This window comes from Scardinius erythrophthalmus, assembly GCF_964197995.2.
Source record: "Scardinius erythrophthalmus genome assembly, chromosome: 19".
In the NCBI taxonomy this organism is placed as follows: Eukaryota; Metazoa; Chordata; class Actinopteri; order Cypriniformes; family Leuciscidae; genus Scardinius; species Scardinius erythrophthalmus.
Genome location: NC_138239.1, coordinates 16,372,382 through 16,383,361, shown reverse-complemented (window position 1 = coordinate 16,383,361; position 10,980 = coordinate 16,372,382). Strand labels below are relative to the sequence as shown.

Genomic DNA, 10,980 nt, shown 5'->3' with positions numbered 1-10,980 from the left:
AATCCATCAGGTAAAATTGTTAATTGCAGTAATGGTAGTGTGACCAAACCTGAAGATCTATAAACCTTCCTGTAGTTATATGAATTTCATTTTAATATGAATTCCTTAATCCTTACATTCACATCTGAACAGCAAACCTGCATTGTGCTTGCTTCCTCAATTCAAAGTCAGTAAAATATATATTTTTTTCCTAGTCCCTAAAATTGTATTGGTCAACTGACTGATCTCCCATTTGGTAACCACCATACATTTAAAACATAAAGCCCAGATTAATTCAGGGGAACAGTTTTATATGCACAAAAATAGCAGCGGAGGTAGGACTGTGATTTGATAAGATTAAATACATTTCTTCAGGTCATTGAACAAATCAGTCATGTGAAATTTCAGATGCTACTTCAATCAACTGAAAACAATTTCAGCTCGTTGTCTGCTTTTGGCTGCATTGAAACAGAGCCTGACCCTGCAGGGATAGAGTAGCCATGGCAACAGACCACAGATTGTCCTTGTCCACATTTTTCAGCATTGGCAAGTTACAGGGCTGCTTATTTTATTGAAACACTTGGAAAAAATCAGCTGAATAGCATCCAGAACTATGGTCTGCACCACTTTAATTAGCCTGGTATTTATACGGTTGCTGAGGGACACAAACACAGAGGAGGCAAAAAGAGTTTTCTTCCATTTATTAAGTTTGAAGCCCACTTATACAAAACTCATGAACTGCTTTTAGAACACTTAGATAGCTTTCCAAACATTTGGAAAATAAATTAAGGAGAAGAAGTAAACAGCAACACACAAAAAAAAAAACATAAAAAAAAAAAGAATGAATTATGACAGGTGAATATCAACGTGAGGAAATGCAACCCTCACAGAAAGGCATTGTTTAGTCACACATGTGCTACTATTTTAGGTAATAAGTTGTTAAACAAATCCAATAGAATCAGCTTTAATCTTCTAAATGATGTTAGGGAACTTCAAACAAGTGCTAATCTGTAATATTGAATCAATATCTTCCACCTGGAGGCTCTATTTGTGTCAGCTGTCTTGTTATCCAATGAGAAAATGGCTGGTGGATCACATTGCTTCAGGCAGGTTATTACTGACGTGTACATGGGTCATGCAAAGAAGTGTTATGCCGTGACGCTTTTCTCCTCAATTATTACTATCGTAAGACATAAAAACAGCAAGTTAAACAGAGGTCTATAGAGTTTAGCTGTAAATCCCAGAGGTATTAAGAAAACAGAACATGCAATGCCATTTGTAAATGCAGCTGTGCAAATGTGTACGTGTCACGGTATCCGAGTTAAAATCCCTTTTCCAGCTTTGTCCATGCTGACCTAGTTTATCGACAATGGATTGTGTCTGCTGACCTGTGATCAAGCACCCTGACAGAGTTAAGTGTGAGTGTGTGTATGAAAGCCTCTGGTCTTGAAACTTCAGAGTGTAGAGAAATACACAACAACCTTCAATGCTTACAATCGTCACTCTTTCTTTATGAATCAACATTAAGGTTCAATAATCAAAGAGTACTGAAGTAAAGTTTAATAAAATGCTTATATATCAGGACACTACTGAGATCTTTGCGTAAGAGAATGAGTGTGTTTTGCTCTGGGTTCTTAGCAGAGCAGTTTCTTCCCAAAGCAGTATTATTATTATTATTATTATGTTATTAAAATACCAATAAACAAACAAGCAGAGCAAAAGAAAAGAGAATTTGACTGGTCACAGCAAAATTTCTGTACACAAATATTAAGAAAAGAGAAAGAGGTTTGGCAGGGCGAGAAGAGAGATTTTAGAGGATATTTGGGAAAGTAAAGCTGCCCCAGATAGGGGTAGTTTGCTGACGGTGGGGGGATGGAGGGAGTTGTACTGGGTGGCAAGCCGCTCACCTCTTCTTGGGGGCTTGGGCCGTACGGGGCGGGGTCACAGGTCGCCCAGAGTTGACCCCACCGTACTGATACTTTGCCTTCTTTTCTGAAGGCTTCAGGATCTGAGAGAGAAAAGAGTGTGTGAGTGCATTGTGTGTACACAATGCAAGTGTGTGTGTGTTCTTGTATATACGGTTTATGAGGACACAAATGTGTATAATGACATGGACATTACAATGTAACAATGGTTTACGAGGACACTCTCTGTGTTTTTTAAAATGTGTGTGGGGATGATGACACACCTGAAAAGAGCACATGAGTGACTCATCCACACTCATCATTCCACCAGCATTGTCAAACTCCCCGCAGTAGTTTGGCGCTGAGAACAGAGTGACCAGCTGACGCTTTGCAAAGAACTCATAACCATCTTCAACAACCTGCAAAACACGACATACTCATTACACTAACTAAAAACACAATCATAACCCACCTCAACCACAATTATTCAAAGTTACCACATGGATAGTGGATACTGATTGGTTGGAATGAATTGGTACCTGATGTGCCCTGCAGATTAGGTCCAGATCGTGGCGGTTCAGGAATTTGCTGACTACATCGGCACCGAAAGTGAATGAAACGCCACGATCGTTCTCCCCCCATCCTTGAACGTCCTTATCTGGGTCCGACCACAGCAAATCACACAGCAAGCCTGCAAGACCAAGAGACAGAAAATATGTATCTAATAATATTTCATTCCATCATCATGAGTTATAATAAAGTTGATTTCATCTGCAAAATCTGTTTTTTAAAATGTTTTTTAATGGCCAATGCAAGTACCAACATATAGAGCAGGGTGGCTGATGGAAGATCAGGGTTATTATCATTAACTAAAACTATTAAAAACATTTTTGTAAATTGAAATAAATTTAAAAGAAAATATAAATACTGATGAAAAACTTAATCTTGACTTGGCACCTAAATGAAATAAAAATAAATTAAACAAATTACCATATATATATATATATATATATATTGTATGTCACATGCACGTACACACACACCTGTATCTGGGACGTCAGTTGGTCGCATAATCCGGCGTATCTGTTCCATTGACTGCAGATCAGGAGAGAGACCTAGAAGATGGACAGATAAGAGACAAAGTCAGACAGAAAAAGTGTCACAAAGAGAATGCATTCATATTTTTAGACTCAGTTGCCCTATTTTATCAGGCCAAGAGTCACTTCTATAGAACTATCCATCATTTGTTCACTCATTCTCACCTCCATGGCAACAGAAAATCTTCTCATCTATGATGGCAGCGATTGGGAGGCAGTTGAAGCAGTCTGTGAACGTCTTCCAGAGTTTTATGTTGAACCTGCGCTTGCCTGCAACAGACAAATGTACACATTCATAACAATACAGCATTATGCATGACCTGAAAGTTTGTTCAGTGGGTGAGAAAATCAATAATAAGATTTCAGATTGTCTGGTGTGTGTGTGTGTGTGTGTTAAAGGTCCCATATTGTACACCTTTCTGAAGTTTTATTTTAGGTTTTGATGTCTTTAAGAATATATATTTGCAGTATAAGTACCAAAAACCATCCCAATAAATTTTTACAGCTCCTTTCTCAGGAGCTCTGCTAAGAACAGGTCGATTTTGAGCTTCTTTGAAAAAACGGCATTGAACTGTGCCTGATTGACGAAGCAGTCACTTGTGTGAAATATGCAGAACAGACGGTTGAGGTCAAACTAAATTGCTGCTGCGTTTCTGAATAAACAAACATTAGCCACTGTTCTCTTATATTAATGTTGTTCGGAAGCCTGTGCAATGATGTAGTTTCCTGACAGTGGGCAGTGCTCGGGGTTGGACTGAAGGCGGTGAATGAGTAGTTCTGACATCACATTTATACGGAAGCAACACCGGCTCATGAAAAGGCACAGCTACTTTATGTAGGCTGCGTGCATTTGTCTGTGGATTGACTGTTTTGAAACTTATATGGTAGTTTCATAGCCCCTAGACCTCTGTTATCATGAAAAAAGCCAGGACATTTCAGTTTTGACAATATGGGACCTTTAATATTTGATGTGTTTATATATGCATGTATATATGTGCTCAGATGCTCACACTCATCGTAGAAGCCATAGATACGGTTGATGGAGGCGCACTCGTGATTTCCCCTCAGGAGGAAGAAATTCTCAGGGTATTTGATCTTATAGGCCAGTAGGAGGCAGATGGTCTCCAAAGACTGTTTCCCTCGGTCCACATAATCACCCAGAAAGAGATAGTTTGCCTCTGGTGGAAAACCGCCATATTCAAACAACCTCAACAGATCTGTGTACTGCCCATGGATGTCACCTAGAGACAGAGAGAGAGAGTTTATATGATTGACATCACAAATCAATAAAGTTACATGGATTTAGTTAAATTAGGCTTAAAGAAAAAAAAAGGCCTAAAGATCTTATCACCCAAAATTCAGGTTAATGACACATACGGGTCTCAGGTGTGACACAGAGAAGAGAAATGACCTAAAACCTATCCTCATTACATTCATATTTATATCCTGCTCTACTTACACACAAATTTTCAAAACCTTGAGAGATAGAGGGGAAGGAATGTAATTAAAACAGCAGAAATGTTCTCCGCTCTGGAGAAAGAGAGTATCTAACCTACCACAGATTTTAAGTGGAGCCTCCAACTCCAGCAGGATGGGCTGGCTGAGGAAGATCTCTCGAGATTTAATGCAGAGTCCTCGAACTTCTGCTTCCGTCATCTGAACGATCTTCCCTGGACGACATCCTCGCACTGGAACAGTAGACATCAACATTGGTTAACATCTGGTTAACATCGTTTGTTAATCCTTAAGTGTGACAACTTTACTGCAGCCTCAATAACTGGGTCAAACGTGTGATTTTCTAATCACTCATCACAAATTGGCCCACATACCATACAGTCATTCACTGAAGCATATTGCACACATAAATAGACACTCTCAATCTGGCAAACTGATTAATCTGATCTTTGAAAATGCAGATTTTTAGTGCTTAGGAACAAAGGCATGTTTATAAAGTCCTGCGTGAGCGATTCTGAGGAAGAACCAGCCACTGGATTTGCCAACTTTTGGATTGCAACATCAAATCTTTGGAAGATATTCAGAGTTTTGCTCAGGGGACGGAACTAGATATCTATGAGAAGAACTATATATTTTGGTTTGACTGAGGAAAAAAAACAGTACTTATTTAAATAAGTTTAAATTTAAATTTTTTTCCCACACCGGTTTATGATAGTAACTATTTCAGATAAGCACTATAAACATTTAAAAACCATGGTTGGAAACTTCACATATTTGTCAGACAGGTCTCTTCCTGTCTAAGTGGGCCAGAACAGGCTGCAAAGTGGACTTTGTCAATAGTCAAAAAAGTATTGGACTGGACTCTATTAGAAGTCTATTTGAAGGGACAGCTATTTGTCGTTCAATCCCACAATAACGAGTGTACAACCGATGTACACTCAACGGCTAGAGAATACCCAAAATGCACTGTGTAATCCATTGTGAGATTCGCAGGTCTGACCAGAAGATGAGGCCTGCAGCTGAATCATCCATCCATCCATCCATCCATCCATCCATCCATCCATTTTCCAAACGGCTTGTCCAATGTGGCTACAGCGTAATATCATACAGGTATAAATTCCTTTTTAAATGATTATTAAATTGTTTAATTAAGGTTTATACATAGTTTCCATGACAGAGTTCAAGATAAATATTTGTATCTTTTTACTGGAGCTGCCAGTTTGATACTTCAAATAATTATTAAACAGTAAGCACAAACGATTCAAATGCAGCAGCCCTTCCGGCACACTCAGTGTCCAAATCCACTCACTCGTTTTCATTCACTCCCTCAAATGAACTATATTAGTGGACCAATGTAAGGAATAGTGAATGAGGGTTTAGGAGGCGATTTAGGACGCAGACTTGCAGTGCAAGATGTCAGGCTGACAATAACACCTGATGCCTTTATCCAATCAAAGTCTAATGGTGGATGCTGAAAAACTTTGCTATCACAGGAGTAAATTACATTTACATTAAAATATAAAACAGTTATTTAACAATAGTTTGACAACTTTACTGTTTTATTGTACAACTGATTAGATAAATGCAGCCCTAGTGAGCAAAATAAACTTTCAAAAACAATTTAAAAATCTTACCAAACTACGAAATAGTAATGTACAAAATATCATAATAAATAAACATTTTTATATGTCATGTCCTGCTCACATAATTTCAGTGAATGTTGCTGTTTATGTGAGTGGGAATCTTGAGAGTGTCTGGAATTCAGCAGGAATGTTCCCGCCTTGAGAGTCGAGACTGTCTTATTGTTAAACAACCATTTTGCAGAGCGGTTTGTCCAAGAACTTAATTTGATGGAGAGAAACTATAAGTGAGAACTTACTAGCTATAATTCACTCTGAGACAGGGAGAATGACAGATTAGAAAAGAGTGTATGGGGAGAAAAAGAACAATAGCACAAAGACAGTATATGTTACCGAGAAGGAAAAATTGTGCTCTTTTCTTAAAGCCATGATTATGGTTATATAATAGCACTAACCATTTTAGTCTTCAGGCCGTCCACCCTCACAATATCCCACACAGACCAGTGTGTTGGTCAATGTTGGAGACTCTTTGAAAAGAATGCTGTAACCCCAACTACAGTACTGTGCGTGTATAAAGTGCAGAACACTTTATGAGATTGCAAGCATGGTGCCATTTGTACAGATTGAAGTGTGTAAAAGTCTATGAGCTGATGAAATGTCCCTGTTATTGCAGCATGACTAAACATAAGGAAAGTCTGATTGTGTGTATGTGTGTGTGTGTTTGACAAGCCACAGTCCAGACCAGTCTGAGCTAGATTAGGAGCTGGCTAGAAACAACTTGTTCAAAGTGGCAATCGACTACAATTTGTGAGGAATTTTAAAACTAATTCCTCGCTCTGATTCCTAGTTCATCCTGTTAGGGTCGTAATATTACATAACAATACATATGGACGAAATGACACAGACAGACTAAACTGATTCACTTTCCCACTGCAGCATTTTACAGCAATTCACAAGATTATCCAAGTCCTGATGGGCATCCATTAGACGGTCCTCTCCGACCACTGTGGGTATGTCAGCTTGATCTTCACAGATCGAGGAGTGTGATCGAGAGACACACATGGAACATGAGAGAAACTTACAGAGATATGTTTGTGAGACCATAAAAATCGAAGTGTGAGGAACCGAGAAGTGGGACGTTAGGGTCACAGAGAATCACAGATGGCATTGCTGAGTGAGGGTCAGCAGGAGGCTGTTAGGACAGATGGACGGGCACGAGCCATATCGGTTATCAGGATGGTGCAATAATCCATGGCGCTTTCCTTTATCAAAAGTAACTGAAAAGCAGAAGTTTGTGTAGCAACAAAAGTCACTGAGATGGACAGAAGTATCCCCATGGTAGATCCTAACCGAATTCCCCCGAGACAGCAACATTGGTCTTTCTACTACTACTCAAAAATCTCTCTAATATCTACTATACAGGATAATAAATGGTTCCAGCATCTATAAAGGCAGAAAAGTAAAAGCCATGGCACACACTAAAGCCAACAATCCAGTCTACAGTAGAGGAACGGCTACAGAGCAAACAAAGCAGCCATAAACCAGATTTCAGAAGATAATAATAAAATATTATGTAGCCTAATGTATTTAATGTTCTGATAATAATACAGTGTAACACTATGAAAGGAATGTATTTTAAGATTCGGAAGACGATTAAATGTAACAGAGAACAAATCTTTAGCATTCCATTTACAACTTATTCACTTCATACTGAGAAAAAAGTTAATCTTTATATTTAAGTTAAGTTACACAGTAAAGTTAATGTGTATAGTAAGAGAAAATACGTGTGTAACATTCCTAAGAGAATACAGTGCAATGTTATGGAGAGAATAGCCTATATAGTGTTCATTTACCATTATGATGAGTATTCAATGTAACTAAGGAGAATACAAAGTAATAAAGTGAATGCAGCAGTAGCGGCTCCTGACTGTAAATGTAGGGAAGTTTTATTTTCTAATTGCTGAACACATGCAGACACACTGCCAAAAGTGGTCTAGTGTCCTTGCGTAATTCAGCCTGATGGTGATGCTCTAATTATGGACTAGTACGCACAGCACACATGTCGGCTGCATCTGAAATCGCATACTTCCCTACCATATAGTAGGCAAAAAACTGTATGTGACAAAAGAAGTATGTCCGAATTCACAGTACTCATAAAGGGTAGGCAAAAAGCACCAGGATGACCTACTACTACCGGCGAGATTCTGAGGTGTGCATAAAATGGACACTTTACTATCCCATGAGGCCATAGGAGAGGATTTGTGAATGGCAGTGAAGCGACGTAACTGATGCTGGTAGGTCACATGATAACGACACCATGGCGAATTTAGCACGTCCAGATTACATTACTCCTACACACATTCATACTAAATAGATTATAGAACCTACTTTTTAGCGGTCGTGAAAGTAATTACTAATTCAAAATAAGCACTTACTCAAGGATGTGATTTCGGACGTAGCCATTTATTTATACTTTCATTAATTTGATATGATACTCCAGATAAGCCTTGTTGAGAAAGAACAGACATGCCAACTAGTTACTGACCTGATTCAGACTAATATACACATAGCTGAAGAGGACTGATATCGTTTTGGTCTGGAGCGAGGTTTACAAAGATATTGTAACAAGTAAGCTCAGCTGGGCTGTCTCAAATCTGCCCAATTACTCTCAATTAGACTGCGCTGCAGGTCCATTTTTCCAATGAGGTGCTGTAGAGCTGGACAGGGCTAAGGCACTTTCTGTCTGCTTAGTATCATGATACCTGCCTGGCTAACTAAGCCATGCGTTAAATTTTAATATCCTGCTCACTTAAAGGGATAGTTCGGCCAAAAATGAAAATTCTGTCATAAAATTCTGTCACCAATTACTCACCCTCATGTTGTTCCAAACCAGACTTTCGTTCATCATCGGAACACAAATGTAGATATTTTTAATGAAATCTGAGTGAATTCTGTCCTTGTGTCAGCTAAGCAACTACCACTTTGATGCTTCATAAAGTTTATAAAGAGATTGTTAAACTGATGAATGTTTATAAGTGAATAAAAGCCTAAAATCAATCTGTTTATCGTATAAAGCAATCGTGTCTTGTCAGAAAATGTGGACTAAAGCACTCAATTCATATGAATTAGTTTTACGATCTCTTTTACGATGAACTTTTTGAAGCATTTTTGTTGCGTAGCTGTCAATGGAGGGACAGAAATCACTCAGATTTCATTAAAAATATCTTAATTTGTGTTCTGAAGATGGACAAAAATCTTACGGGTTTGGAATGACATGAGGGTGAGTAAATGAACGGTTTCATTTTTGGGTGAACTAACCCTTTAATGACTTAAAATAGTCTACTCTTGAAAAACAGAAAAGTACTTGTTGCATAATGTTGAAAATATTTACGATTTATTGATTCAGTTTATATATTTTGGTGGGGCACTGCTCCACCTGCTCATTCAGGTGAGACGAGCTGGAATAAAGGGAAACATTACTAATAGTATACAGTGTAACCTTATGAAAAGAATAGTGTGGATTCAGTTATTTCCTCAGAGGACTACAATAAATCCTTTTCATAATCAAACAATAAATATTCTCTTCATAGCATAACATTGCACTTGTATTCTGTTAATAATATTACACTGCATTTCCTTATTGAAACTACTTTGTATTCTCCTCGTAACGTTCTTGTTACACTGTAACGCGTTACAGAATACAAAGTCATTAAGGGAATGCAGTCTAACGATATTAAAAGAATACAAGTGCAATGTTATGAGGAGAATAATTATTGTTTGATTATGAGGAGGATTCATTGTAGTCCTCTGAGGAAAATGCAATATAAAAATAAGAACTGAATTTAACGTTATTAAGAGAAAAAACAATGCGATGTTACTAAGAGAATAGCGTAAGTAACGATGTACATAGCACATGCAATAGGATTTTAGAAAACATATTTATAACATTAATAAAGAGAAGGTTAGGAGAAGTACACGTCACGTTGTATAGGCTAAGGCTACTAAATATAGTGTGAGTTGAGTCGAATGGAGAATCAGAATTACGTCGGTTACATTCGCCTGAAGTCAACGACGCAGCGGACACTGCATCGTCCTGCCCTCTCTATCATTTACTCGGTTTCTTTGAACAACTGATGTATAAACTGCAGGCCCTCACGTCTCGTTCCTGTTTCGCTAGATAAAGGCAAGGTTTGATCTAATCTAAAAATCCCAGCACTGGTATAAAGGCTGACCAAACCCCGGGGCCACAGCCGTGTTTGTAAACAGGGCGCAGAAACGCGAAGCTAAGCTATCTTTACGCGCACAATTCCCTATTCACCAACAGAAAAACAGATTACGACACATACATAATTACCGGGTATGTTTGTGTAAACGTTAAAACGCATTCACTTTCAAAAATCTTACCTTCAAGAAGACGAGAAATGAGACTGTCGACGTTTAATTCCCCCTCCGCCATCTTCAGTGCCGAGTTCTGCATGCAGCGCTTCCAGCAACGGCCGCTAGGTGGTGGTCACAATGACGTCATTCACTTGGTTACAAGCAGTTACGTCAATATTAATGACCTTTTCATGAATATTTAATCGTTTGAAGGCAAACTTTTGACCTGTTGAAAGCAACTTAATTGTTAATGGTATTTTCTATTGTTCAACGTCTTGCTATGTGTGTATTTGGTTTCCCTTCCAGGTGGATTTTATCCTACTCTGATAAAAATCCACCTGGAGGGGAATTAAACGTGGCATTTATTACTTATATTTTGTAATCAATTTATTGAGCTTGATTCGCACAAGGGTGCGTTTCTTTAGCCAAATCAACGTGATTAAAACGGAATTTAATTCTTAAAATTAATTAATTCCAATTTTGTTTATTGCATGTTTTCAAGCCATTGGTTTCCCATTCCTGGGCATCAAAATGATCATACATTTCACCATGATTTTGTTTGCTTTATTATAATATTTCAGTCATATT

General features: G+C 38.2%; 1 protein-coding gene across 1 annotated transcript; it reads right to left on the bottom strand.

Moving 5' to 3' along the window:
- Window positions 1–665: 665 nt before the first annotated feature.
- Window positions 666–10,554, bottom strand: ppp1cb (protein phosphatase 1, catalytic subunit, beta isozyme). Its single transcript, XM_081347485.1, has 8 exons — window positions 10,420–10,554; window positions 4,537–4,668; window positions 3,991–4,221; window positions 3,146–3,250; window positions 2,927–2,998; window positions 2,423–2,574; window positions 2,168–2,302; window positions 666–1,987 (listed from the first exon to the last, which is right to left on the bottom strand). The coding sequence occupies exons 1-8, from the start codon at window positions 10,490–10,492 to the stop codon at window positions 1,883–1,885; spliced, it is 1,005 nt and encodes a 334-aa protein (XP_081203611.1). The 5' UTR covers window positions 10,493–10,554; the 3' UTR covers window positions 666–1,882.
- Between the last annotated feature and the right edge of the window lie 426 nt (window positions 10,555–10,980).

Bases quoted from the DNA above. Each gene is read 5' to 3' on its own strand.
- ppp1cb (XM_081347485.1), bottom strand. From the start codon at position 10,492: ATGCAGAACTCGGCACTGAAGATGGCGGAGGGGGAATTAAACGTCGAC. The intron at 4,222-4,536 runs GTAGGTTAGATA...CTCTGTCTCTAG, and splicing joins GGCTCCACTTAAAATCTGTG to GTGACATCCATGGGCAGTAC. The intron at 2,303-2,422 runs GTACCAATTCAT...CGTGTTTTGCAG, and splicing joins TAATCTGCAGGGCACATCAG to GTTGTTGAAGATGGTTATGA.